The 26,599-nt window shown below is 36.0% G+C and overlaps 1 protein-coding gene across 7 annotated transcripts in view; it reads right to left on the bottom strand.

Moving 5' to 3' along the window:
• IMMP2L (inner mitochondrial membrane peptidase subunit 2) overlaps positions 1–26,599 on the bottom strand; it is a 469,191-nt gene that overhangs the window by 391,104 nt on the left and 51,488 nt on the right. Inside the window, exon 4 of one of the 7 annotated variants that reach the window (XM_069802134.1) lies at positions 4,021–5,622. The exons of the other annotated variants lie outside the window; for them this stretch is intronic. Within the exon in view, the coding sequence (XP_069658235.1) occupies positions 5,598–5,622 (25 nt within the window). The 3' untranslated portion in view covers positions 4,021–5,597. Of the gene's footprint in view, positions 1–4,020; positions 5,623–26,599 lie in introns of those variants that run through there. 7 annotated transcript variants of the gene reach the window in all.

The raw sequence follows: 26,599 nt of genomic DNA, 5'->3' as shown, positions 1-26,599 counted from the left end.
AGAAGTCCAGAGAAGAGCATTGAGATCAATCAGAGGTCTAAAAATATGATCTACAGGAAAATATAGAATTAGTTGAGTTTGTTTAATATAACATGATTGAAGACTTAAAGTCTTGAAGTCTTCAAAAAAACACAAAGGTACTGTAAAGAGGAGGGTAATAAACAGTCCTTCATTTCCATTGCAGATGGGATAAAAAGCAATGGGCTGAAATGGCACCAGTGGACATTAAGACAAGAAACTGAGAAAAAAACCATTTTATTTGTAACAATAAGTAAGGTTTGAAGCAGCATGCCTAGGAAGCTAAGGGGTCATCAAAACAGCATATTTTTCAAAGTAATTTAAAACAGTAGTTTACAAACCAGCATAAGCACTGGCCAGGTCAGATCACTTTACACCATCCCATCACCTCAATTCACCACGTTTTATCACTTGCTGCTTCCTCCACCACCCAGTGAGAAATTCCTGCTTCTATTTCACCAATTTCATTCCAAATCCTTTCTCCAGATATTGTGTCAGGCACCATCGCTTCTACAGCCCCCTCTGTCCTTAGTTTCTTGGCTTTTTTCTTCTCCCGTCTCTCATACAAAAAGAATTGGTGTTCGTCATGCCTCAGCAGTGTACAATGTACACAGCTCAATATACAAGGAGTCCTATGGACTTGGTGAGGCATACCTCATAGTTTGAGTAACCCTTAATTACATGTTCTCTCTGTCTCTCCAGACATATTTTGCTACAAATCTATGAATGCAATTCCACCGATGGGGTGACCTTTCTTTCCAAAGCCTCCTTGTGGCTGGAAGTTGAAAGAAACAGATTTTCCTCAAACATGCATCAACATATTTGATTGATGTCAGCTGATCTACTGAATTTTATATCCAAACCTTCTGTACAAAATGTGAAAGCATCTGTAAAATGTCATACAAAATTGCAGGCCACCTCAGGCCATCAGTATACAAAAGTCTGTTTAGATTTCCAAGCCTTTTAATAACTGCCAGAGCTTCCTATATTTGAGTTAATTACATTAATTCTTTCATATTAAGATCAGGAAGCCTTCACAGCCATTCTTTATATTCATTATGTGCTTGTCTTCACTGATGCATATCCTTAATTGTGAACCAACTGATTATATGAAGCAAATACCTAACTCCAGAAACATCTAGGTAGCCATATTCATAGTATACCTTATCTTGAGACTGTTTATTTGGGGAATTCCATTACTCAAACACTTGCACATGTAATTCACTCCAAATAACACACAATGCTAGTAACAATTGTTCAGATAAGAATTAGACTTGGAGTTTTAGTAAGACATTCTTCTAGGTATTACAAGAAACACATAAAATGCTTTAACTGTGAAAAAAGTAATCATTCTTTGGAGAATATAGACCTAGGGAAGTGACCAATGATTAGAATTAAGCTTTTCCTTTTTCCAGCAGGGTACAGAAGCTCTGCCCACCAAGTAAATTAGAGTCAGGAGTACCCTCCTGTTCTTGGCTATGGTCTCAAATAAAGGGACATGGACAATTTCTGAAAGAAATACTCCTAGGATGTTGCCTCAAACACCCTCAAGCTGAGGAGTGCCTATGACCCCCAAACTGAGCAGATCATCAACTTCCAAGCTACTATACAAAAGACCATCTCTGCTTATGTTTTGGATCCAACAACTTTTCACTAGACTTCAGAACAAAGATGCACGCTTTCTGAATCCTAAATACCATCAGATGGAAGACAAGCACACTGCAAGTGAAGAATTATGGCATTACTAGACATGTCTGATATTACATATTACGTGTAAAGCCCTGTTTGTTAAATATGTTTTGCCCTCAACTTCTTAAGCAGACCATTGCTTACTTAAGATCATAGCACATGATTTCCTGAATTTAGTACTTGATCCTGCTTCAGGAGTTTTGGCCAGCAAACCCTTTTTTGAATTTGGCTCTTATCTCTTAGCCCCAGTAGAATAGCAGTGCAAAAGCTATGTATTGTACTTTTTTTTTTTAAGAGAATGAAGGTATCAAGTGTCAGCATATTATTAATACCTCGAATAATTACAGTCTCTTTCAATTCTGTGTTTATTGTTCACATATGGAAGCATAAATTTAAAATCCATGAAATTCACATACTTAATTGGATTAAATCTGAAAGGACATATTGATAATTTATGCAAAAATATATTATAGAAATGCTGCTATTTTCCCAAAACCAAGCGAACTGAAAGGAGAATATTGCAATTAGACAAATAATTCCATTCATTTTGTAATGCATCAGTAATATTTGTTATTATTCTGAAGTAATTCTCAAAGTTATTTAGCATTATTTTTATGGAAAATTTCAGTTGCAAGAAATATATACATTAATCAGTTCAACATTTGATAAAATCTAACAGTGCATTTTTGAGTTGGATTAGCACTAAAATACAAAACCACTATGGTTATAGATTTGTAAAATTAATATAAGGTATCATGTAGTTTCCAAGCTGAAAGACGTCTTGTGAGATTGGTTAAGTACAATCTAACCAGATAGCTAGGAAGATTTGCCACCCTAGTCCATTCTTAGCAGGTGATGATGATGACAACAAAACAAGATAACCTTACGAATCTGTCATAAAAATGCTTCTTTCCTGAAAAATGAATTACTGTGTGCTATACATTTGCGACATTGCCTACTACGTCTTATTGCATATTGAGCTTCACATACTGCTACTCATGTGCTACACATGAATCAAATATGAAAGGAAACAAGACTCTTGCTTCAAAAAACTGATACAGAGGGTCTATCACTGCATCTCATTTCTGTAGTGTACTGGGATGATATTGAGTAACTAATTAATTTTCTTGGAGATCCTTCAAAGTCAAGAAGTGGTAACAGTTCATGCAGTAATCAGTCCTCTAATTCAAAACTTCCTGCACCTAGAATCCCAAATTCAAGAGTTTACTGTATCTTTGAACAATCCTACTTTGCTCCAGTTCAACAATAATAAAATCGCTTATGCCCCCTGCACCTGTGCAACCATCTTCAAGGCAATCAGTTTACAGCGGGTTAAGCGCTTACAGGTAGTTTAGCAAACAGAAGCCAAGACCTGATGATGCACAACCACAGATTAGCAGCTAAACTACAAACTGAGATTTAAAACACAAACAAAAAAGTTGCCGTTTGTGGACACAATTTAACTAGTGGACTGGAAAGGGAGGGGGGGAAATGTCATCTCCCTGCTGAAGTCAAGTCACAGAAGCCTGCACAAAAATACAGATATTTCATCAGGCAGTATGTTCAATCTAGTTAAAAACAAAACCATATTTTTTTTCAACTTCTTGTCTCTAAAATCAAGAAAGACAAAGAAAAATGTGTGATATAGCTAATATTAAAACAGATACACTAAAGCACAGAAGTTTGATATGTTTCACAATTAATAGTTTAAGGTATCTTTTATAAAAGAGAATAAACAGACTGATTCACTTATTAAAAAAAAAAATAGCAGCAATTGCTGTTCTGACTTGAAACCACTTTAGTTTTGTCTAAAAGATGAAAATCTAACTGAAAAGGCATCCCCCCCCTTCCACATCCATAATATCTGTCAGGCTAGAAGAGTTCTGCACAGATTAAGCATATGCCTGAGTTAGCACACTCAAATAGAATTGAATGGGACTGTACCTTGAGGTACAGAACTGCCACCTTGCCCTCTATCCTGGCCTGTTGTTTCTGTATGCAGGCAACACAGCCAGCTGTGTAAAATTACCAGGAAACAATGCTTCAAAGCACAGCTATTCCTGCCAGGTCCCATTCAATGCCCAAGGAGAGAAGGACATGGGTTTGAGATTTATCCATGCTTCAGGAATCCCTGGATGTGCCTGCCACCTCCTTGGGCCATTAAAAACCAAACTAATTTTGTCTTTCCAACAGCCTTACTGATCCTGGAGGACTAGTTCCATATATTGTCAGAAGCAGGGGAAAAAAAAAAAATTAAAAAAAAAAATCAGTGTATCTTTTCATCCCAATGAAGACCCAAAGTCTCATAATAGGACAGTTTCAGTAACATTCTTAAATTGATGTGCCATTGTATTACACACCTTTTTGGGGGGACAGGGGAATATTTTTCTGTTATCTTTTGTTCCTCATCATTCCATTGATTTTACAGGTACCAATGATCCAAAATATTGGCCTTCGATAAAATATCACATTGATTGACCAAGTATGGCAGCATTTCACTTTTATTAACAGCTGAGACATTTACCACTGGCTGCAATGGCATTCTCTAAGTTTTAGTATCCTGGTTGTTTTACAGGTACAGAGTTATAAAAAAGTTAAAGTAATCACACACTAAGAGAAACATGCAGCCATAGAGATTTGTAATAGAAATGTTAAAACTGATATGAATGGAGAATTAATGGGAATGCAGGGGAGTGGAAGGAAATAACAAAAACAAATGACAAAAGAAGGCCTGTATGAACGCACGTAATGGTGAAAATTACATTAATAGGCCTTAAAGACCCTCCACACACAACTTCATAGCACACACCAATTAGAAAAAACAAAGAACAGGCTAAAACGAAGGACTGTCTACTGCAGATTAAAACCATTAAAAGGTGATGGTGGAAGGTAAAGAACGGCGTTGGAGTCACCCAGGTAAGGAGACAAGAGATAGTGAGTACATCCTAAGGACTCAGAAGTGGGATAGGATGGAGAGACAAAAGATCACAACCACTTTCAGCTCCTACAGAATACAAAACGCAAATCGCAAACCAGTACACGGTCACTAACCTAACCTAAGAAGCAGCAGCAGGCATAATGAGAACTCAGTAGTTAACAATCAGTGTTAGTATAAATATGACTACAGTACAGGTGTACCAAAACTAAATTGAAAAGCATTAAGGAAAAATCAAAAAATACTTATAGTTTAAAATATTTTCTCACTTTTTCAATCAGAGTGACTGATGGCTCATGAATTCACATTCACGATATTCATCTTTATTTTCTTCCTGTCTTTTTATATCTGACCTTTTAAAACAGCATGTAGTGTATACTCCTTTCAAAGAGGTATACAGATATTGTATGCTGGTGTACAGACTGCATATAAATCATTGAACTTGAAACAAAGCCTTCTGGTTGAATTTCAAAGTCCTGAACTCCTTCTATATTACTGCATTGTACTAATAAAAATTACTTTTTAAATACCTATTAGGGTATCTCTGGCCAACTCTCATTAATTTTTTAACCTATAATGTTAAGGTATGCTTACAGCAAGAGATACCAGTTTTTATATTGGAGTTAATTTAAAACTGGAGTCCGAAACTTGGCAGATGGGTGGGTAGAAGAAGGGAAAGTAAAATAGTGCCTAGTCAGTCCTGGGGTTTGCTTCTGAGTTCGCAGTTGTCACAGTTCCAAAGCAACCCACGCCCCCCAATCCTCCATTCAGTCTTTCCGTGGGAACCATTTTGCTCCATCTCTCCTTGCAGAAAGTCTGAATTCCCAGGCAGTAACAGCCCTGTTCACTAAATGGACTCTTAGTAGATCCAGCTGCATTTCACATTCTGCTAGAGGTTTCCATTCCAGGGCACATCAGTCCTTTCAAATGGCTACGACAGAGAACACGTTGTGGATTAAAAAACCCCACTTCTGTATTTTCTAACACAGCAAAGAGAAAAAGGATTAAGATACCAGATGATATTTAACCTTAACTTTTGCACTTCCTTACAATTTTTGTGGATCGCTTTTCTCCTGGCTTACCATGTCACACAGTTCTAGAGAAGATGGACTGCACTTTGCCTGTCACTCTCATGCAGCATTTCCAGTTTACAAATCAGTCTCTCAAAAGATACTTTGTGCTGTTATGCCTGCACTTCATAAAGCTGTTTGATTCCTGTCTCCGGGAATGCCGGTGGTAGACTTTCCACAATACATTTACATTTCAAATCAGGAACTGAACACAAGCCATTTTCTGACCCTTTTCACTTACATTTCCTCTGACAGGAATTACCCACCAGAAGAAGGGCACCCCATTGAACCCCTTGTCTTGCCATGCTCCAGCCAAGAAGAGAGAACCACAATACCAAACAGTGGCAACAACACAGACTGGTATTTTTCAATACCTGATTAGAAGTAGAAACTCAGTTCCACAGACAAGTTGTGCAAGGATACACTGCCTAAACACAAAATCAGGTAAGAAATTTTCATATCTAGAACATCAGTGTTTCTGCTCATCAGTTGTCCAGCATGTTTAAAATACACAAAAAGAAAATAAAACCTTTTTTGCAATTAAACAAAATGAGGAAGGTATGACTCTTCAAACAACCATTTTATACCATTTTTCTCTTAAATACTTTAAAACATAAGAATGGCCATACTGAACCTGATCAAAGATCTCATCTATCTTGGCATCCCACCTCTGACAGCAGTTAGAAAAAGAGCTGCCTTCGAAAGTGTTTAAGACAGGGAAAGCCTATATCATGCTTCTCTCCACCTTGACCCCATATTCTCCCAGCCTCCAACTATTTTTATCTCAATGAATTTCAGAGCCAGATGTTGTTTTCCTAAAACTCCATTCAATCTGTAAAACATAAAGCAAGTGTTGTGTTTCATCACACTGATGTCTTGTCATACTGATTTCATCCTCGATCTCAGAAGATGGAATACTTTCACTGTCTTAAGCCAAACAACCAGCCAAAGGAAAAGCCATTTACTGGTGGGTTTTTTGTGTATTCGCAATACCAATTTACATGTAACAAGAGGATTTTAGTTGTCAGAATTAACAGCTTTAGTTAGGATTAACTTGACAGAAAATTAGCAGTTTCCATCTGAAAATAAAACCTGAAGCAGTTAAAGTTTTCAATAGGTGATCAAAATAAATACAAAAATTAAGGATCACTCAGGATTTAATCATCTCCTTTGCACAGCTGACAGTAATTGTAACCATAACATAAATAATTTGTGTATACAGGCATATAAAGAAAGCACTGATGAGATCCACTATTAAAGTATTTTGGTTGCACTTCATTTAAAGTCAAGTCCAGACTGAAGCACGCTTCAGCCTATATATGATCATTTTATATCTGGACATCAGAAGCATATTCTGTGGTCCACTGCTCTGCAATAAACAGATGTTTGAATACACCCTATGGTACAGATAACATTAAATTTGCCTCCTGGGATTTACAGGACATTGGTTCCTAATGAGAAAATTTAATACTATGGCAAAGTACAGAATGTGTGAGATAACACACATAGAAAATAATGCGAAAGACTATGATTATCCATGCATCTTTAACTATACTTAACATTTACTATGAACTAAAACTATACCAAGAAGCAAGTATTACAAAGTAAGTGTGTCTCGCTGTTACGTATTGTAGAGCACTAGTCATGTATAAAGGAAAAAATAAAATATGTTGGCTACTCTAAAATTGTTATTTTCTTCACAGAAAAAAAAACATTTTAAATTATGCATGAAATTCACTTTGAGGTCATAAGGTTATTAAATTAAAAATAGGTAAGAGGATCAGGAATAAGAAAAGTAAGCCTTTCAGCAGGAATAGATGAGAACAAGGTCCTGTTAAGACCGTGTACTGTAAGAAAATAAGTGAATCTCTGAGCTTGGAGTAATGTTCACAGCCCACCTGAGCCACTGGCAAGACACAGCAGTGTTTAATCTGGCCTTCCCTGACATCCTGCTCAAGCGGTCCCTCAGCCTTTTTCCAGTGTGCAAAATCAGGGATATAACCAGAAGTGATTTCTTGTGTGGTTTTGAATGCATCTTAAAACAGTATTTGGAGAGTTTTATGGGGTTTCCACAATAGCGTGAATGCCAGATTTAGGTTTTGTTTATCTAAATTAGAATTAGTGCAAGAATGTTATTGTTTAAGAATTGTAAACAATTTTTTTCAAAGCCACACCCTAAATACATGGCTTAAGAAGTGTTTCATATTATTCCAGACTGCAACCAACAGATAAGCATGACTGAGAATAATATACGTATACAGGCTGCACCACAGATCCAGAAAACATAACTAGCATCCAATATGATAAAAATAACACTTTTTCAGCTTTGGGCTTCCAGATAAAAATGTCATTTACAGAACCTATAAATTCTTATTTGTTAAATGGGTTTATGAAATTCAAATATTAAAGCAAGTAATTTCTATACATATAGAATGAAAGCATATTAAAGTCTAATATATAGTTATGTCAACAATATTTTAGCTGATTCATTCAATATTTTATTACATTTTTTGCTATATAGTCTAAGCGAGTGAAGAATGACAACTCTACCTCATATTTGTCAGAACTGTATCATACATCCATTATACACCATTTCATACTTTGCAGGTTTATGTCTTTTGAGAAAGCTGTTACACAGCTCCTCAGTATATCCCATTTGATTTATTAATATTAAGCAGAATGTGATTAGACTACCACATCTCAGTGAAATAACGTTCAAGTACATTAGCACTAGTTTCATTTCAATAAAATGAAAGTTGACATGACAGCTTTCCTTCCGTCATGTCAAAAAATGTCTTTCACATCTGCACATATTACTGTTTTATGCTCTTGCCTACTACATCTGTAAAGCACTCTCTGTATCGCTTTTCTGCATGGATCCCAACCTTTGCAAGTGTGATTAATGTGAATGCAGCATGCAAGGCTGACTACAGTCATTTGTGTACTGTATCATTGCTGCTATATTGCTCTGTATTCTACATCTCCAAGGATGCTGTGATTAGATTTGAGTTCAGAAAATCTGTTGTTAAAATCTGAGCTTATTTAGCATTTCTTCACCTAGATAATACTCAGAAACTTCACGATGTCCTAAACAATGAGGACTACTGTAACATAAATATCCTACAATGGGAGTTGAGGAAACAATTTCATTGCATGGATATAATTAAGTTGTAAACTAGAGTGCAGGACTTCAGTGGGGAACTAAAACTGAAAATGAGGGCATGTGTCAATTTATTTCTGTTTAACTACAATTCAAAATTCACATCGAGGCCCCCCTGATGGGGAAAGAATATACTGATACTCAGTCTATTCAGAGAAGTCCCAATAACCATCTATAGGGGAAAAAAGTTATTTTGCCTTCAGATTTGCCATTATAAACCGCAGTCAATTAGATTCAGTGTCGAGGTAGAAACACAAGACACTTCATTTAGTTGGGAAACACTTCTGGTGGATAGCCAAATTAATATTAATTGCTACCTGATTTCAAACGTTATTGTTCTGACTTCATAACCACAGTTTTAGAACACATGAAAGCAAGAGAAAGTAGCCAGTACAGACCACTGAAAAGGACTGCGTGGACTGTGGTCAAACAGAACCACTACAGGATGTCACAGAGTATTGTTAATCATATTGGAAAAACAGTTTAAAAAAAAAAAAAAAAGCAGTTATTTCATTTAAATGCGGTGGACTGAAAACATTTAAAAATATATCAGGATGACTATAGCAAACAGATGAGGGATCACTTATAACAGTTGGGGCTGGTGAGAAGCATTCTTTTTGTAGACACATTTATAGTGTCTGTAGATAACAAAACCTTTTGTTTCTATTGTATTTTCTGATTCAGGTAATTTCCTGATGCAGTTCAGTAGCCTATCTATTGCCTCCTGAAATGGAGCTTTTGATGAGAGATTAGTCCTGAAAAAGAGCAAAAGAATATTTATACACTTGCAAATGTAATTAGATAAAATGGCAGTTCTGAGAGCTGTATGCCTGTTCCTTGTTACTGCTCTTGCCCATGTAGATGTCTTTCTGTATCCAAGCTACCTCCTGGCTCTCTGGTAAATATTCAGGACAAAATTGTTTTAACTATTTCCATGGAACAAGGCAACTGAAAATTAGATATGGCCCATTTCACCCACCCACCCTCTTTGTCACCTCAAGGTTGCACTGTCTGTATTTTAGAGCCATGAAGAATTTACAGCTAACTTACAGACTACAGAACACACATTAAAATGCTGCTAGCATGATCTTCTGACTAAGGGTGAACTATGGCTTTAAACTGATGGCTAAATTTGTCCTTCTGAACTGCTCTTTGCTAATGCTCTAGGGCTTTTATGAGATATTGGTCCAACGAGAGCCATATGCTGCACCTGTCTTATCAAATGGGACCTTTAACCATCATCTGACGAGAAATCCCAATCATGGGCAGTTTCTGACTTGTTACCAACTTTCCAAAGTATTCAAAAGACTGCTTACAGTTCAAGATATTAATTTAAACAAAATGGTAGAAGAGAAAAAAATTTAAAAAAATAAATAAATTGCAAGTACCATAATGGTACGTAACATTACAACAGACTTCTCTGGATTGGAAGAAAGGGAGTTTTTGTGTTACTAAAATGATTAAGTAGAAAATTTCTTGGTCTAAACACTGTGCTTCTCTTTGGGTAGACTACTCCTTTTTGTCTTTCCAAGGGCACATCTTTTATATAGATTGCCCTTTAACACAATTAAAAGTTAAATTGATTATTTATTTGCTATTCAACTCCTTCAGAGGCTTTCTGTTTGTTTGATTTTTTTTTAACAAGTGTTAATTACCCTTTTCCTGATTGAGTCACTTCCCACTTTGTTCCTGGCTCCCTTAGCCTAGCCTAGTGCAGCCTACCCTTGCCTAGCCTTAGTAACTAGAAATGGTTTGCCCTGACCTGGTACTTCATCCGGGACACAAACCCAGTATGTATTTCTCATAGAAAAATGGTAAGCCAATCATTAGGAGTAAGTATACTTGAGTTTAAACTCTGTATACAAACATTTTCATGGTACAGGTCTTATGGTAGAAATATTAGGTTAACAGCAGTTTCATATACATTCATATTTGCATTGTCCTCTTGTAATCTCCCAAGCCGTAAAACTCAAGGTATTTTAGAATTGTAGAATGATACTATTTGCAAGGGACATCAGGAGGTCTCTGCTCAAAGCAGGTTCAGCCAGAAAGGTCAGGTGGCTCAGGGCTTTATCCAGTCAGGAACTTCCAAGGACGGAGACTGCACAACCTCTCTGGGCAACCTGTTCCAATGCTCAGCTGTCCTACTGATGAAAAATATTTCTTGCTTCTGTATTTTCAGGTCAGCGTAGCCCGTTTCACTTCTCTCAAGAAAAGCTACTTGTCTTAATTCTAATGAATCTCAGATACCCTTAATAAATCCTCAGTTCCTGGAGTTCTCTCTCAGTCATGTGTATAAATTAATCTCCCAAATTTGCAGCAGTTGATTATCTTGGCAGAGCCTCCTACTAAGCCTACCCTGAGGTAGAACATAACACAGCGTCTGTGCCCTCTGAGGTTTACCTAAGGCTCCTACTAGCTCCTTGCATTTGTTATTGATTTATTTTGCAGATACCCCATATAGCTTTTTGAGAAAGAAACAATTAATAACTCAGCAGCATTAAGACAAAGAACAGAACAAAAACAACAACAAAAAAACACAAAAGAAAATCCACCTCAATTTGCCCTTCTAGAAAATTCTCACGATGATAATTGTGACTACTGCAAGAAGAGTTTTCTTAGCTACTTTAAGAGATCCATCTTCACATAGTACTTCTGTAAGTTTTGATGCCTTTCTATAATTGAACTATGACAAGAGAGGACTGGAAGCAGAATGCTTTCGGTAAAGTCTTCACTTTTGAACTGCTACTGCAAACTCAGCTGATGTGTATGGTTAAGCACACTAATGTGAAGAGATACTTTTGAAGAAGAGGGCTAAAGTAACTTAATTTTGGTATAGACCCTAAAAATAACACAACATGCACTTGAATAAACCAATTTTCAATTTTGTTGCATTAAAGTAAGGGATAAAATAACAGATCTTAATAAGGAACAAGATGCGCACCTAGTAAATAACAGAAATGGAAAATTTACCAAGTACAGCACATTATGCATTTGTTAAAATAATGCAAAAAGACCCTAGAAAATTGCTAAATTGTGAGGTTTAGCATATATTACTTTGATAGAAGACTGAAAATGACTAAAAATGTTTAAAATTTGTGAAAAAATGACTTGTAACAAATAAGTTCTACATATTTTTTTAACTCTGTCCTGCACAGAGACTACTTGGGGCACTTCAAAGCTCTGACAATCGGTTTACAGTATTTTTAGTGAATTCTTCCATTAATTTCAGCAAAACCTGACACAGCATGAAACACTGTTTCCTACTAACCAACAATACAGACCTATCTATCCATAGCTGACAGTGAAATTCAGTCATCCATATCAAATTGTGCTGACCATAAGTTCCATTAAAAGCTTGCTAATTCATGTAGCTTCTAACCATGCTTAATTGCAACATTAGAACAGTAAAAAGCATTCAGTTTGGATTGCAGAACACGAAAAAAACAACTTGCCTGTTTAAGCCCATTTTCTCAAAACATGTTTTTCAACTTCACTTTATCGGTGAGAGTTAAACTGTTTGGTACTAGAGGCTCATTTGTATACTTGCACTACAAAGTTTAAATCAATTAGCATAATCAAGTCCTACCAAGTGTTTGCCATCAATTCATCTCAGATGAATTCTATTTGCTTATCACTGTAGATGGTTTCATCACTTTGTACTACTTTGAATCTTAATGAATTTTTAGTTTTATTTCAGTACTGTTTGTCCTAATGTTTTTACACAGGGATCCCGAATATATGTATGCTGATAAAGATATATAGTCTATCCTAACTTTGGTAATAAAAGGAATGAAAGGTTAAGTCAGTACTGTTATATCCACAGTCATCAACAGTTTCATACAGGGTATTTTAACAACAGGTTTTTTGAGAGAGATGAAGTGCATGAGATACTTGGCCCCTTCTTCCATACCCAGATTATTTAAATAACCCACGCCATCTTTTTTTTCAGCAGACAACATTATTTTTAACTCTCATTTTTCCAGATGTCTTTAAATTTCAAAACGATCGTCACTTTACCTTTACTTTCCCATTACCTTGACACAGAGAGCAGAAATGTTCCTAATGAAATTAGTAGTATCCACTGCAGACTGTAAAAAGCATTTAAAATGTCTCGTCTTTCCCAAAGAAAATATCATGACCACTAGGAATTTAATAACTGATTGTTATTGGCCATGAGATAGGGTAATCAGTCATGATCCAAGAGAAAGAGAAGCTAGATGCATGAGCTCCACAGCCCATTAATGTGAAAAAGAGAATTTTATCTTCACGAAAGACTGAAAAAAAGCCTTAAGTGACAACAGGGCAAAAAAAATTATTGCCAAAAAAATAAAAGCAAGTATTCTGACAGGGGAAGGTTCAAAAACTGAATGCAACATGATACTAAAGTGGAAATCAAACTCAGTAAGTATAAAATAAAAAACATACTGAGAGCAGAAACCTTGACATTTCAGTGTGATACATACATTTAAAAGGGTCAAATTGTTCTTATAAATTGAAGAAAAAACAGCAAATTAAATAAATCAGCTGGAAGAAATCCATAAGATAGTAAAGTTTAAAATATCAGAATTAGAGTTTCCAACTTTCCTGAAATGAATAGTTTACACAAAGCATTAAAGAATCTGTATGAATTTTGTTAGTGCACTTTTCATTTCTGTGTTAATAGTAAAGGAAAAATAAATATTATAAGAGATTTTAACTGAAAAAATGTTTTAGATCGTTTTGAAAAAACGTTACATCCATTTTTATACAAGAAAATACTAGCAACAATGCAAATTAAGGAAGCTGGTTTTAATGATATTGTAAATATATGACTTTCAAAAATGGTTTGGATCCCTTGCAGGAAAAGTGAGAAAACAGAAAGCTATGTAGAAGTTTTCTCCAACCTCAACATATCAGAGCAAGAAAAAATAGTGACGTTTTTACTAAGAGTTAGCCCACTCAAATTAAAATCCTGGTCAACCCTGGAACACTGTTTTGAACACAAAGATTCTGTCAGATTACCAAATTTCAGAAGCACATCCCAGAGAACCACTTAATTCAACTATGATTCAAGAGTCCTTATATTTGATATAATTCCCATTCCTGTGCACTTCACATTCTGAAGCAATATTCCTTTCGTGATGTTGAGCTCTATAGATATAAATGAAAATTGTGTGACTAAGTAACAACAGATGTTCTCTCTTCAAATTGTTGACTGGCCATTTTGGATTACAACTGCGTAAACAGAAAGTGTTACAGAAAACTCAAGCAATCCCTCTTGAAACAAAGCTGTCAAAATACATTTAAGTTAGCTACTTTTAAAATACCCCTATAAGAGTAAAAGGTTCAACACCCTCTCTCAAACCCAAATTCAATTACACACCTACATGACTTTTCAGCAAAAGAATAATGATGTTTGGCACAGGCCTTTTCTGAGAGAAAGACTAAGACACTTCAGTTCCGAGTTCAGAAAGCCGAATTCAGGTGTTTACATGTAAGCATCCATCTGCTTTCTAACCGCGACTGATGGTCTTGACTAGATCTCCGCTGTGCATCACAGGACTTCAAACATCTAACTTCCCAGATACCTACAAGTAGGTACTTACATTTAACCATCAATCTGCCAACAGAATTCTAACTTTTAACTACTGAGCAAAACCAGGTTTTATCTAAGCTATAAATGACTGCCAGCAGAGAATCGACTTTTTTTAAAGGTAAAAAAAATGCAGTAACAGAACCTTGCAGCTATATTTTCTACTGTATTCTGGCACCAGTGGCAACTCAGTGATAAAATCCTTAAAAGGAAGATACTTGAGGATTTCTTTGAAGTTACTCTAGGAATTTCATAAGATGTACAAAATGGACTACCACCAGAAAAGTCTGATTTGTCTAACCATATTTATTAGTTCTCTTGACTCTCATTGTCACTGTTAGAGTACAACAGCCACTTCAGTGAGTTCATCTGAATGATTAAATCAACACAGCATGGAAATTAGAGAGGCCTAGAGACCAGTTCCTGAAGCAACATGCATAACAATTTTATTTTAGCAGCAGATACAATTAACAATATTGCAAGAACAAGTATCCGGAACATAAAGAAACAAACCCATGCAATTATAGAAGCTGACATATGTCTCATAGTGACACAGATGACTATGTTAAAAAAAAAACCCCACATTTGAGGAAGGCTTTATATGCGGGTAGGCCACTTCTACCTATTTTTGTACCCTGCTTCGCCTAAATAGACTTAAAATTAGTCTTCTGAAAAAACACCTGCATTTCTCCCCTCTATTACCGCATCCTATTCATCCTTAAATCAATTACCACCTTAAATTTGTGTCACTTTAAAAGGATGTTGCAAACGAAAGTATAAAAACACTGTAATGTATCTTGTGGTAACTTTGCCATATAGCCAGCTCAGAAAGCTCACGCGTGACTTCTCTACAGCCCATGCTTGCTTTCTCGTGAAGAATTTATGTCCTAAAAATATCCCCCAAGATATCTTGCTCTATTAATACATGTTTCCACTTCTTACAAGAAAATAAGCAAACTTTTTCTAACTAGGAGCTGTGTCTTGCTTTCAGACTACGGAAATGGTGTTAACTATTTTTAGGTTTTTTCACCCAATAATCCTACTTGCACAAATATGAAAGTTTAATGTTGACACTATCCAAAGTGCTGGGTCAACTCCCAAGAAGGCTGTACGAAATTTCTCTTAAAGTTAATAGAAGACAATAAAAAGTTTAAACAGCTGACAGATCAGGTCAAATTAATGCAGACATCCATATGAGATATTTATAGCATTCTTATACAGACAAGCTAGCAGCCAAGCCACTGAAGTAGTAAGGAAGAAGAAGAAATATATTTTAAAGTGTACAGTCATACAACTTTCAGAGTAGACTGCATATATCCCAGCACTAGTCTCTCCTACACTGGTTCTTCTCAGTCTCCATGATTCTTGTAAATACATAGGAGCAACAATATACAGCATGAAGGCTTGAACAATAAAAGGAAGGTGGGTGGCCTCTGGAAAATATCTGGGATATCATGGACAGCCTGAAAAGAAGGTCTGATAGTCATTACTTACAGTGATTTTAATCCCACAGAAATAGAAGGTATTTTCTGAGAAACAAAGGTCATAATATTATGAAAAAATAGTCAACACCCTCCCTCACACTTAACAGGTACAGTTGCAGATTGCTTCCTAAGTGTCCAGCTTTCAACCTGCAAATGAGAGCAGAAGCATAATGGGTTTTCTGTTCATTTTTTGAACTAATCACATAGTCCCCACCAAGCCCTTTTCCTTAGGAAATAACTGACTCTGCAGTCCTCAGAGGAAGAAACAACTAAAAAAGTCTGCCTTAGTAGATTCCTGTGAAAGGGTTCCTGAAAAGAAAGATGGCAAAGACAGAAGACACAGCAGCTGACCTAGGAGTTTGTAACAGCTCAACATGGAAAATTCCAGTAAAGGAGCGAAGAGGGAAGCTGAAGGACAGAAGAAAGAAACTTAGATCTTCCATGTTACTCAGAAATCTAAGTTGTTAGAAATTAATTAAAGCCTTTTTCCATCAACTGCTAACCTTTTATAAAATTGGCACTGTTGATTCCCTTTCTCTGTCTGTGTGTACATATGTGTGTGTGTGTATATATCTATATCTATATCTCCCAATAGAGGCTCAAAGACTGGTAAGACTGAGCAGGAACACCCCTCTTCCCTAGGCCACTCTTCAATGAGGCGTAAGTGCTGGATATTTACACACTCTTCCTAAAAAGGGAGGAGAAAATTCACAAAAGACAAGCATCAACTTTGAAAGTATCAAAAAGTTTGGAAGCTGCAATCTGAGAATCAAACACCACTTGAATTAATAAGCATCCAAACATGGCTGTCATGTCAGCAGACCAGTCCGACTGCACCAAAATGGTCAGGTTTCTGGTTAGAACAACAGGCAAGGAGAGTTTGGTAGTCAAACTCTCTTTCTTATCCTACCCAGGAGTGCAGCAGAAGAGCACAGTTCCCTTCCTAAAGCCTCCTACCTCTTACATTCCCTGGCAGCAGCAGAACTGAGATACTCCTCTCTGAAGCCACCACTATCATAAATGGTTTTCAAAAGAGGGCAAAAGCAGAACAACTGCTGTAAGGGGATTCTGATAACAATGATTTATTGCTATCAGTGTGAAAATCCACAGAAAGGAGTACTCTGGATGAAACAAACTGAACCAATATGTCTGGTTTAACTGGCAAGACCTTGTGAAATAGAATATGCACACAGCCCAATGCCATTTTGAGATTGAAGAGGTTCAATGTAATTAGAGTTCTGATGTCACACACATGAAACACTGATACATCTCTCAAACTTTAAGCCACACACACACACAGGGGAAAAAAAAAAAAAGGCAACTGAAACTATGGTAGCTTTACAAAGAATTCCACAGAAAAGTACTTTTTCAGTGAATTAAGCTAAAGTTACAAACTTGTAAGTGAATGAAATTAGTAGCTCTTTAAGTACAAGGAAATAATGTGTATTCATTTCTAAACAATAAGCAATGCTTTATAAGTTAAATATTTAATCTACCAGAAAGATTTCTATGTTCATACTTTTCAGAAATCCTACATAATAGTATTTTATTATGTACATTTTGAAGGTTAACAATTACCTTTGCCGTAAAGTTACTCATTTCACACTATACTACAGATACTACTGGATTTCATGAACTTTTAATAACCAGTCCTAATATAAAATAACAGACACGCACAAGATTGAAGGGAGACAGTCAGGCAATACAGAACTGACACGTCATGTTCTAAACTGTGACCTTTTAAGTCCAAATGAAGACTCAACTACTTCAATACTTTTGCAAATATAAGTGATTTGACTGAAGTTCCTAACTCCTTTATTAAAAAATAATGGAAAATAAAGAAAAAGAATATGAACAGAAATCTATGGGCAAAAGAGCAAAAGACACTTACTTCCAACAATGAGGCGAGGGGGGGTTCGGGGGGGGGGGAGAAGAAGAATAGCAAACTAGGCTAGTATCAGGATTAAAGGGAACATTATCAATGGACCTAAATCTAAGATAAAGCATGAAATTGAAAAAATTATTTCTAAAAATGCAGAACAGATAGAAGCATGCAACATGTATGTTCCTCTGCAGAACAGCTGTTGATGCATAACTGTCTAGATGCAAGACAGATGAAGTAATCTAAAATATTTATTACCTAAGATTTAAAATAGAAGTTATTTTGCTTCCTATAGCTCTCATGTCACTGAAAAATGAGCCACTGTGCTTTGGGGGCCTTAGGAATTTAAATTGGGGATAATCACAGAGGTAAGAAAAAACAAAATCAGCTCATGTCCCCTATCTTACACACAGATGGTGACACAGGAATGATTAAAAGCAACACTTCAGAAACTCTCTCGTCACTTGTGCAAAACACTTCTTCCCCCCCGCCCCCATACAAAGTTGGAGAAATACATATGATCTTAGACAACAAAGCACATGAAATTGAGGGGTCAGTGAGAAGGATAGAAAAATTCAAACCCAAGAAACAAGATTACAAACCATGAAAACAAAATGCAAAAACACTTCTAGACATAAAATCTAAGTTTTAAGACTCTAAATATAGTCAAAGACCAAAAATGGGTGCCACCCGCAGAGTATTCTGCTCTTTCTGATGGTCTTTCTGAAACTGTCTGAAAGCATGAAGCAGGAAACAGTGAAAGCATGCAGGATTTCTGACCCTAAAATACACACAGTGGGACCAACAGAAGAAGATATTAGTAAAACACTTAAGTAGACAGTATGTTAAGTAAAGTACAGTGAAGGGGATGACAGGTCTCATCTGATCAAATTCCAGGCCCTGGAGATGTGTTACTGAAAAATGAGTGTCATATTTTCTGAGTGTGGGACACTCTGCGGACAAAAATTATTTAATTATCTATAAAATAATTTGAAACGTCATATACCTGATGAGTAAAGGGTAAGCTAACAATTTCTAGGGCATAAACTTTTATTAGCTCACTTTAGTGTTCCTCATTCAAGTGAGGTTTTTGAAAAGTATATGTATATAACAAATCTAGACAGTCATGTATTCTTTCCTCCCACCTGTTTAATGCTTCTTTGTATAAAGCCAAGGCATAGCCGTATGTACTCATTATCAAGTCTTCTCTATGTACACCTTAGAGATCATTAGAGTAAGCAATGAAAACCTTAATAGAAACTCTGCATTCGGCTTACTCACAAAGTATCACCAAGAAAAATCTGTGCAATGGGAGGACTGTAGTCATTGCCTTCTCTCATCAATGTAAATTCCAGTCTCATACAGCTCCACTACCCCTTTTTTTCCCTCTCTTTGCTTTGCCTTCTCACCTTTTTTTTTATTGTCCATCTGCTTCTCCTTTCCCTTGCGTAACTCCCCATCTTACTCCTTAGCAGTAACACGTGGGACAGAAACATATCTTCTTATAGGCCACTATGAAGATATTAAGCCATTCCAGCACACAACAGCAATCAATACTGCAGCAGAAGCAGAATACTGAACAAAATACAAAGATTACTGAACACAGAAATATTGATAGAAACCAGGAATCCGCACAACAATGAACCTCTTGCAGCCTTGTTTCATTTTGCCCATTTTTATTATTATACTATTTGGATTCATTGGGAATATGAAGTCTGCAGATACCAAGAGACTGACTATTAATGCTGCAAAATTATGAATGGATCAATTTTTATGGAAATAGATGCATTCTCTCATTCCTTGATCTTCCCAGCTGTTACATAAGGAAGCAAAATATCAACTATCAGGAAGAGGAAAACAGATGGGGGAGGAGGCAATATATAAAAACATAATATACGCTTGAAATAAAGCAAGAAAAAAAATCATCTGACCCCCCTCCTTCCCCTCACTTCTCTGTCCTGTGGTTCTACAGATTGAATAGACCTGACCCATCGCACAAAACCCAAACCAATATATCAGTAAAACCAATCAAAGATTGCACACTATGAAACAAAGACATTTTTGCCAACCTGTTAACCCAATCAGCTAGTGCTTAAACAGCCTAAAAACTTAATCATTGAAGAAAGTAACACAGAAATAGATGCTCTGTATACTATTACAGTTGTTTGGAAACTGGTATTTAGCTCAAGTCTGTGCCAATATAATAGATAATAAAATTGATCACACAAGATTAAAAAGTTCTGTTGTAGTAATACCGCCATATTCAACTACTGTGATTCATTCACAGCAATTTGTCTTCAACACTAACTAAAACTGCTAAACCAGCATGAGGTCACCTGCTCTCTTTAAAATTCTCATCCCTGCTCTTAAAAATTAAATGAGGGCTTAAAACATTTCTGATTCTATTCTCCCTCTAATAATCCCTCATTACCTTTAATTACTTATATTCTACATAGTAATATTATTCCTGCAAACAATCAAGCCTACTTAAAGTTACTGTTCTAGAAATAACTAGAAGCTATGATCCAGGAGAGATGCTCGTTTTCCTTTACCACACATCAGCAATTCAAATGTTCCTTCATTGTCTGCCTTATTATCCACAGAAATCAACAAGTCCCTTCAAGTTAGTATATTATTCTTACATCTTGGTGAAATTTTCTGAAATGCCTCATCTATTTTACATATGATTGTCTTTGTGGGATTTGCATACAACTGCCTACATAGAGCTCATTCCTATTTTCAGATTGATAGTAGAATCCATTATTTTGTTTACAAAAACTTATACACGGTGCAATTATTATCCCTCAGAATAACTTGCAGTTATTCACCGCTTGTGAAGCAAGTATGATGTAAGTATGTCTGCTTGTATGGTACTCTAAACGTCAAATTCATCATGCTTAACTTCACCTATCTAAAACAGAGGTTTGTCTAATCTAATCACTCAGATCCTCCATCCAATTCATTGGGACAGACAAGCACAAAAAGAAGACAATTTATCCCATCTGTATCAGACATCTTTTAAAATGGGATAAACTGCTCTCTCGGGGTGCCTGCTTGCCCGGTTAATTGTAAAGGAAGTCTAGGTGACTACATTTTATTAAAAAACTCGTTTTTAGACAGATACATTTAAGTAAGATATAATCCAGCCCTTACATGGCAACAGAAGGAGTATTTCTGATAGCATAGTTACATCACCTCCTCAGAATGACACAGACTAAGCAGACTAAAGGTATTTGCTGTCTGCAGAGATGAATTCAGACTAAGAGTTGTCTGCACAGCACTTCAGCTGCTTTGCTGTTCTACCATGACCCAGTACAGCTACATTGGCAAAACTCCATACAACAAGCTTGGCCTGGAATGCAACTATAAGAAAGCTGAGTCAATAAATTAATAAGCATATTAGTTGAATATTATAAAAGTTCACAGCCAAGTATGATTGCCGAGATGAAAAGAATCCTGCTGGATATGAGTGCTTATTCTGTGCATACATAGTTTATAATCTTTTTTAAATGAGAACAAGAAGTACAGTTCACAGCAAACATTAAGAAGCATTCTGAGAAATATACTGAAATACAGAGCAGTGTGTGCTGGAACAAATTCAGGTTTAGACCTGTATACAAACATCATCCCCCAGGTCTGGGTAGTGTGGTGGGATGGTAGCAAAAAACAGCACAGTAAATTTTCTTGTGAATTTAAGTAACTCACTTTGTAAAGCCAGACCTTTGATTCTGAAGTCAAAGCAAGGAAAGTAGATTCCAATGTTGGCTTAACTACCTGTTCATGTTTTCATACGTTAGAAGTTTTGTCCTCACCAAATGTTACTTAGAATAAAAATCATAACAGCTATACTCAGGCCTTTTAAAAAGAAACTAATCTGTCCAAACCAAAATAGCAAGAACGACAAAAGCTTTATTTAAACCTAATACTTATCAGGCAAACATGGCATGAAGAGACAGTAATAAACTTATGCTCTGCCATGCCTACTGGACTCATAAATACTGCTTTTTCTTGCCTCCTCAATTCTGTGATCAAAAGACAGAACACTCTTGGCAATAATACATTTAAGATTAAAGAAGAAAAACAAAAGAAGCCTGGAACAAAAGAAAATTGTTGCTGTGCGGTCAGTACCATAGTTTTTATTAAAACTTTTCTTTTTAAGGAATAAATGCTCCTGGTCCAGAAGAAAGTAAAATATTTTGGAAAGGAATTCAGAATGAAAATAAAGCTATAACGACTATATGCAACACTCAACCTATGTTAGTGCCATAATATATTAAGTCTTAAAAAAAACAAAAGCTTGCTTTGCTCACCTCACATTAAGATAACAAACTACTGAGTGTTTAACTTCCCATGAAACACGCCTTTTCTGCTGTGTTTTTGAACTTCTGTTTTCTGCAGTTTACAAACAATTATAAATAGTTGGAGCTAAGGGAATTAGAAACATTTCCAACACGTATGAAATTTCCAGAAAGACAGTATGAACATCCGATTCATTCTACTGGTTCATACACAATGGTTTAGATAATTTGTTTTAGACAGAGCTGTTTCTCACATCTCATACATAAATCAAGCACAGCTTTAAAGTATACAAATTCTAGAATGGATTTATTAACCTTGTTTTGATAACCAACTTTCTTAAAGCAGGCCAAAAAAGCCCATACTACTAAGAACTTAATTAAAATACGTATACAGATTTTTCTCGATAGAAACGATAATATCTTGTTCTTTCTGTAACCAAAGAATTTATACAATTCCTGCTTTGGTACCATCAGGAGTTATACACATGCCTCAAATACTAATGAAGATGAAAAACTTTCCTTCTTTTTCTGTCAGCTACATTAATAGATCTTAGATTTACGAATACTGTAAGATGAAGATGAGATAAAATATTTAAAAAGTTTCCTCCGTAACAGTGACGAAAGCTGTAGGTTGAGTTCAGACTAAGATGCATCAAGACATGTAAAACATTTGAACAAGGATTGGTATTAATATATAAATGTATTCTTCACATCCCATATGAAATACTTTAAGCCAATTAAGCAGCAGAGACTCATCAGAGACTAACATATGTAGTTGATTTTTAAATTTGTATAGTATTTATCTAAGTTACTGTAGCTTTCCACAGTTATTTGGCTGAACAGGAGCAGTTTTGTACATTTGCAATCTCCATACAGCCTAAACATTTTGGTTTCCACTCCATTTTATTACACTGCTCCAGGCAAGCAGATTGCCATTAACCAACAAAGACTATATGGTTTAAAAATTATTTCTAAAAGCAAAGAATTCAAGATGACATCTGCCATGTCTTCTATTGGAAAATAATTTTAACCACAAAATCGGACAATGAAGATTCACCCTGCCCCATATATTGAGTAGTAACAGAAACCTATCAACCAGCAATCAACATGCACCTCTCCATTTCAACTCTCCAGGTTAACTAAGGGGAACTACCATCATTAGCAAGAGAAGGACTTAAGTCTATCATCAAAAATCAGTTTTGATCTTAGACAATGATGCTGTTCTTTTAGATGGAAGAGCAAGGCAATGAGTTACGATCAAAGAAAATTAGGTCTGGAAAAGAGGGAGATGATCCAGTCAGGCCTTCTTGCACTGAGGTGGAACCAAAAATACTTCATTTATTCCTGGCAGAACTTTGTCCAATTTGCTCTTTACATCAAGAATTCTATGCTTCCTCCTCATCTTCTTTTTCTCCTAGACTAATTAACTCAGGTTTTCTGTCTTCCTTTGCAAAGTTTTTTTAAAAAAAATACAAACCTTTTTTTTTGTTCCTCCAGAATCTCTCTAGTCTACCAATGTTACATAGTTTGAGTTTCCTACATTCTCACTGGAACACGTGCAAGGATAACAAAAAAGTAAATCAATCCTCCATTACTTGAAAACACTTATATAGTGATAGGAGGCCACTTGGTTTCTTCTAAATTTTGTTTTCACAGAATCAGAATGACAGAATGCTTGGAAGGCACCTCTGGAGGTTGTCTGGTCCAACCCCTCTCTCAAGCAGGACCACCTACAGCCAGTTGCCCAGGACCATGTCCAGATGGCTTTCTGTAATTCAGAATTACCTTCTCCATTACTTCACCTGTTTTTTACATTCACACTTTTTTTCAACTTCAATGTAAATAATAAATCAATTCTTTCTAAATCAGCACAATGACATCCTAAATCTGAATTTTATGACACTTACGTGCAAAACTACAGACTTGATTTCTTTACTGCTACAGCAAAGTTAAATTCAATATATTCAGGCTAGCTGGTTGATAGAGCAGAGATCTTAGAAAACACATCAATACAATGGTGTGGATTTGTATTTGTATTTTGTGGGTTTTGCTATTGACAGATTTATGTCCATCCCCCACCATAGAAAGAATATGATCACATTACTGTGATAGTACTGTAATATTATGGCTCAATTTCACTTTAATTTACACTATTGCTTAAGAAATGGCTAATGAAGCAGTTTTCAATATGGGAACTGAACAATATACATTACACAATAATGGATAGCAAATTACCACCGGGAGGAAAAAGTATGGCAAATGATACAATTTTCATGTATTAATTTTTCAAAACTCCAGCAGAATATTTTTATTGGAAGCTTGTATGAACACAAACTCCGCTGTTAGGTCAAGTAACATACCATACTGGCCACAAAAAAGACCTTTGGATTTTTAAGAAAAACGCATTTCAACTCTTTAACAAGGTATGCATCCCTCCTTCTTTGGGTCACTTTGTTCAAGCACCATTACCTGTGGGCAAAAAGTCACTGCAAGCAGAATAAAATTTAAAATACCATTAAAATACTACACTTACTTAACAATAAATATGATATTTCAAACTATTTATTGGCTAATGTGCACAAAATATACCAACAATTTCACAAGGTAACTAAGCATTAGTATTATCTCCACCCAGGCAAGACACACAGAGCCCTTTCCCATTAACTGCTATCACTCATGTTGGAAAGGGCCATCCTTCACTGCTACCTGAAAATGATCCTTAATGGTGCTGACTTGACATCTCTTACTGACTCCATTTTTGCCTTTAGGTTTGTATACCTTTTCATGCTGGCATTTTCCAACTCAAGTTATTGCTAATTCCCACCTCAACAATATAACCCACATCTCTCATTTTATCTTCCGTACCTTGCATTAGTCTACTCTGTAGACATTTTCTCAGCTCTCTCAACTTAGCAGTCTCCTCAGGAACCTAAGCATTGGTTATACGTGCCATACCAGGGAAGGGGCTTGGAACCTTCGTCATGGCTGAATACAGAGGGAAAGGGGAAGAAGGGAGAAAGAGAGAGTTTTGGCAAGCTGCTTTTTCCTCATGTAGAACCTGCCTCTGTATCCACTCTTCTGTTTCTATAAATAGGATGGCAGTAAATTTCAGACCTACTGCCAAGGAGTGCACTCCAAGCGTCTTAACGCCCAGAAGAAATGCTGTACCCAAAAAACCTGAAACACCCACACTGCAAAACCCGATCTGCTCAGAAGTATGAATGAAGGCAGGTACCAACACAGCTCAGCAAGCCCAGCAGTCCATCCTCCAAGCAGAACTCAAGGGATCCAAGGGATTTAAGGACACGTATTGATAAAAATGCAGACTTTGAACACGTTCCCTGCCCACAGCCAAACATCCTGGTATCATAACACATCCCAAACAGTAATTTCAGGCTAAAATGTATAAGCAATGAAGAATTGGACAAATCAGAGAAATCATTAAAAACTTCTGAAAAGTCAGCTAAATTACCCCTTTGTGTAGAATGCTAATTAAAATTACTTTAAACTATGAAAGGGTTCATTGTTCATGTAATGAAATATTTTAAGATGTATTACTTGACAAACATTAAAGTATATTTACCTGACAAATGTTTAAGTACATTTAAGGCAAGCATAGAGAAAGAAAGCACATTCTTCTATTGAACAGTGTCATAACATTTGCTTGTATTAGCACTAAGAATCAGCAGCAGCCGCCTGATTGACATATATGCTTAGTTTCAGATAAAGTCTTGGTAATTTTTTTTTGTGGCATTTGTTACCTTATTATCAGCAGTGTGATTATTTGTTTTAATGCTTACCTAGCCTCACATTTTATTATTCTTTCCCCAACAAGTATTCTAACTTGACAACACTTAAAAAACCAGTATTTACTTACCTAACTCACAAAAGTCTACTATATTTCAAAAGAAAAGGTACTCATGATGCTAATACTTCCCTTTAAGTCAGAGGGGTATGAAAGAAATCTGTTCGACAAAAACCTATGGGAGCTAAAATTAATTTGTGGTTGCTGGTAGAATTTAACTGGGACACACACACAATTCCAGAAAGGAGTGACAAAGGCAACTAGAATGCTACAAAAAATACATGGTTTTGTTCATTGTCTGCAGAGTATTATGTTTTTTTAAATAAGTGCTCGTTCACTTGAGATAGAAAACTGAAATACCTAGAATGTTTTCTATTCATATTGGAAATGAAACGTTACTGACTCACTTCATCAAAAAAAAAAAAAAAAACCCCAAAAAACCCCACCCAAACAATACCTTTTGTCGTAACCGAGTTAGTGACTGACCTAAAATAGTCATTTTGCTGATACAGCAAAATGATAGGAGAGGTGATAATTTACAATTCTACCAACAGGGTGATAGCCTTCTATTTGTTAAATGCTGTCCTTTATAAATATATCATAAGGAGGGTAACTATACAAGAATGATGTAAACTATTAGGCAAAGAAGTTAGTCCTTTGGTTTCTGATGTATGTTTGCAGCT

This window comes from Haliaeetus albicilla, chromosome 14, assembly GCF_947461875.1.
Source record: "Haliaeetus albicilla chromosome 14, bHalAlb1.1, whole genome shotgun sequence".
NCBI classification, from domain to species: Eukaryota; Metazoa; Chordata; class Aves; order Accipitriformes; family Accipitridae; genus Haliaeetus; species Haliaeetus albicilla.
This window is presented reverse-complemented; position numbering and strand designations above follow the sequence as displayed.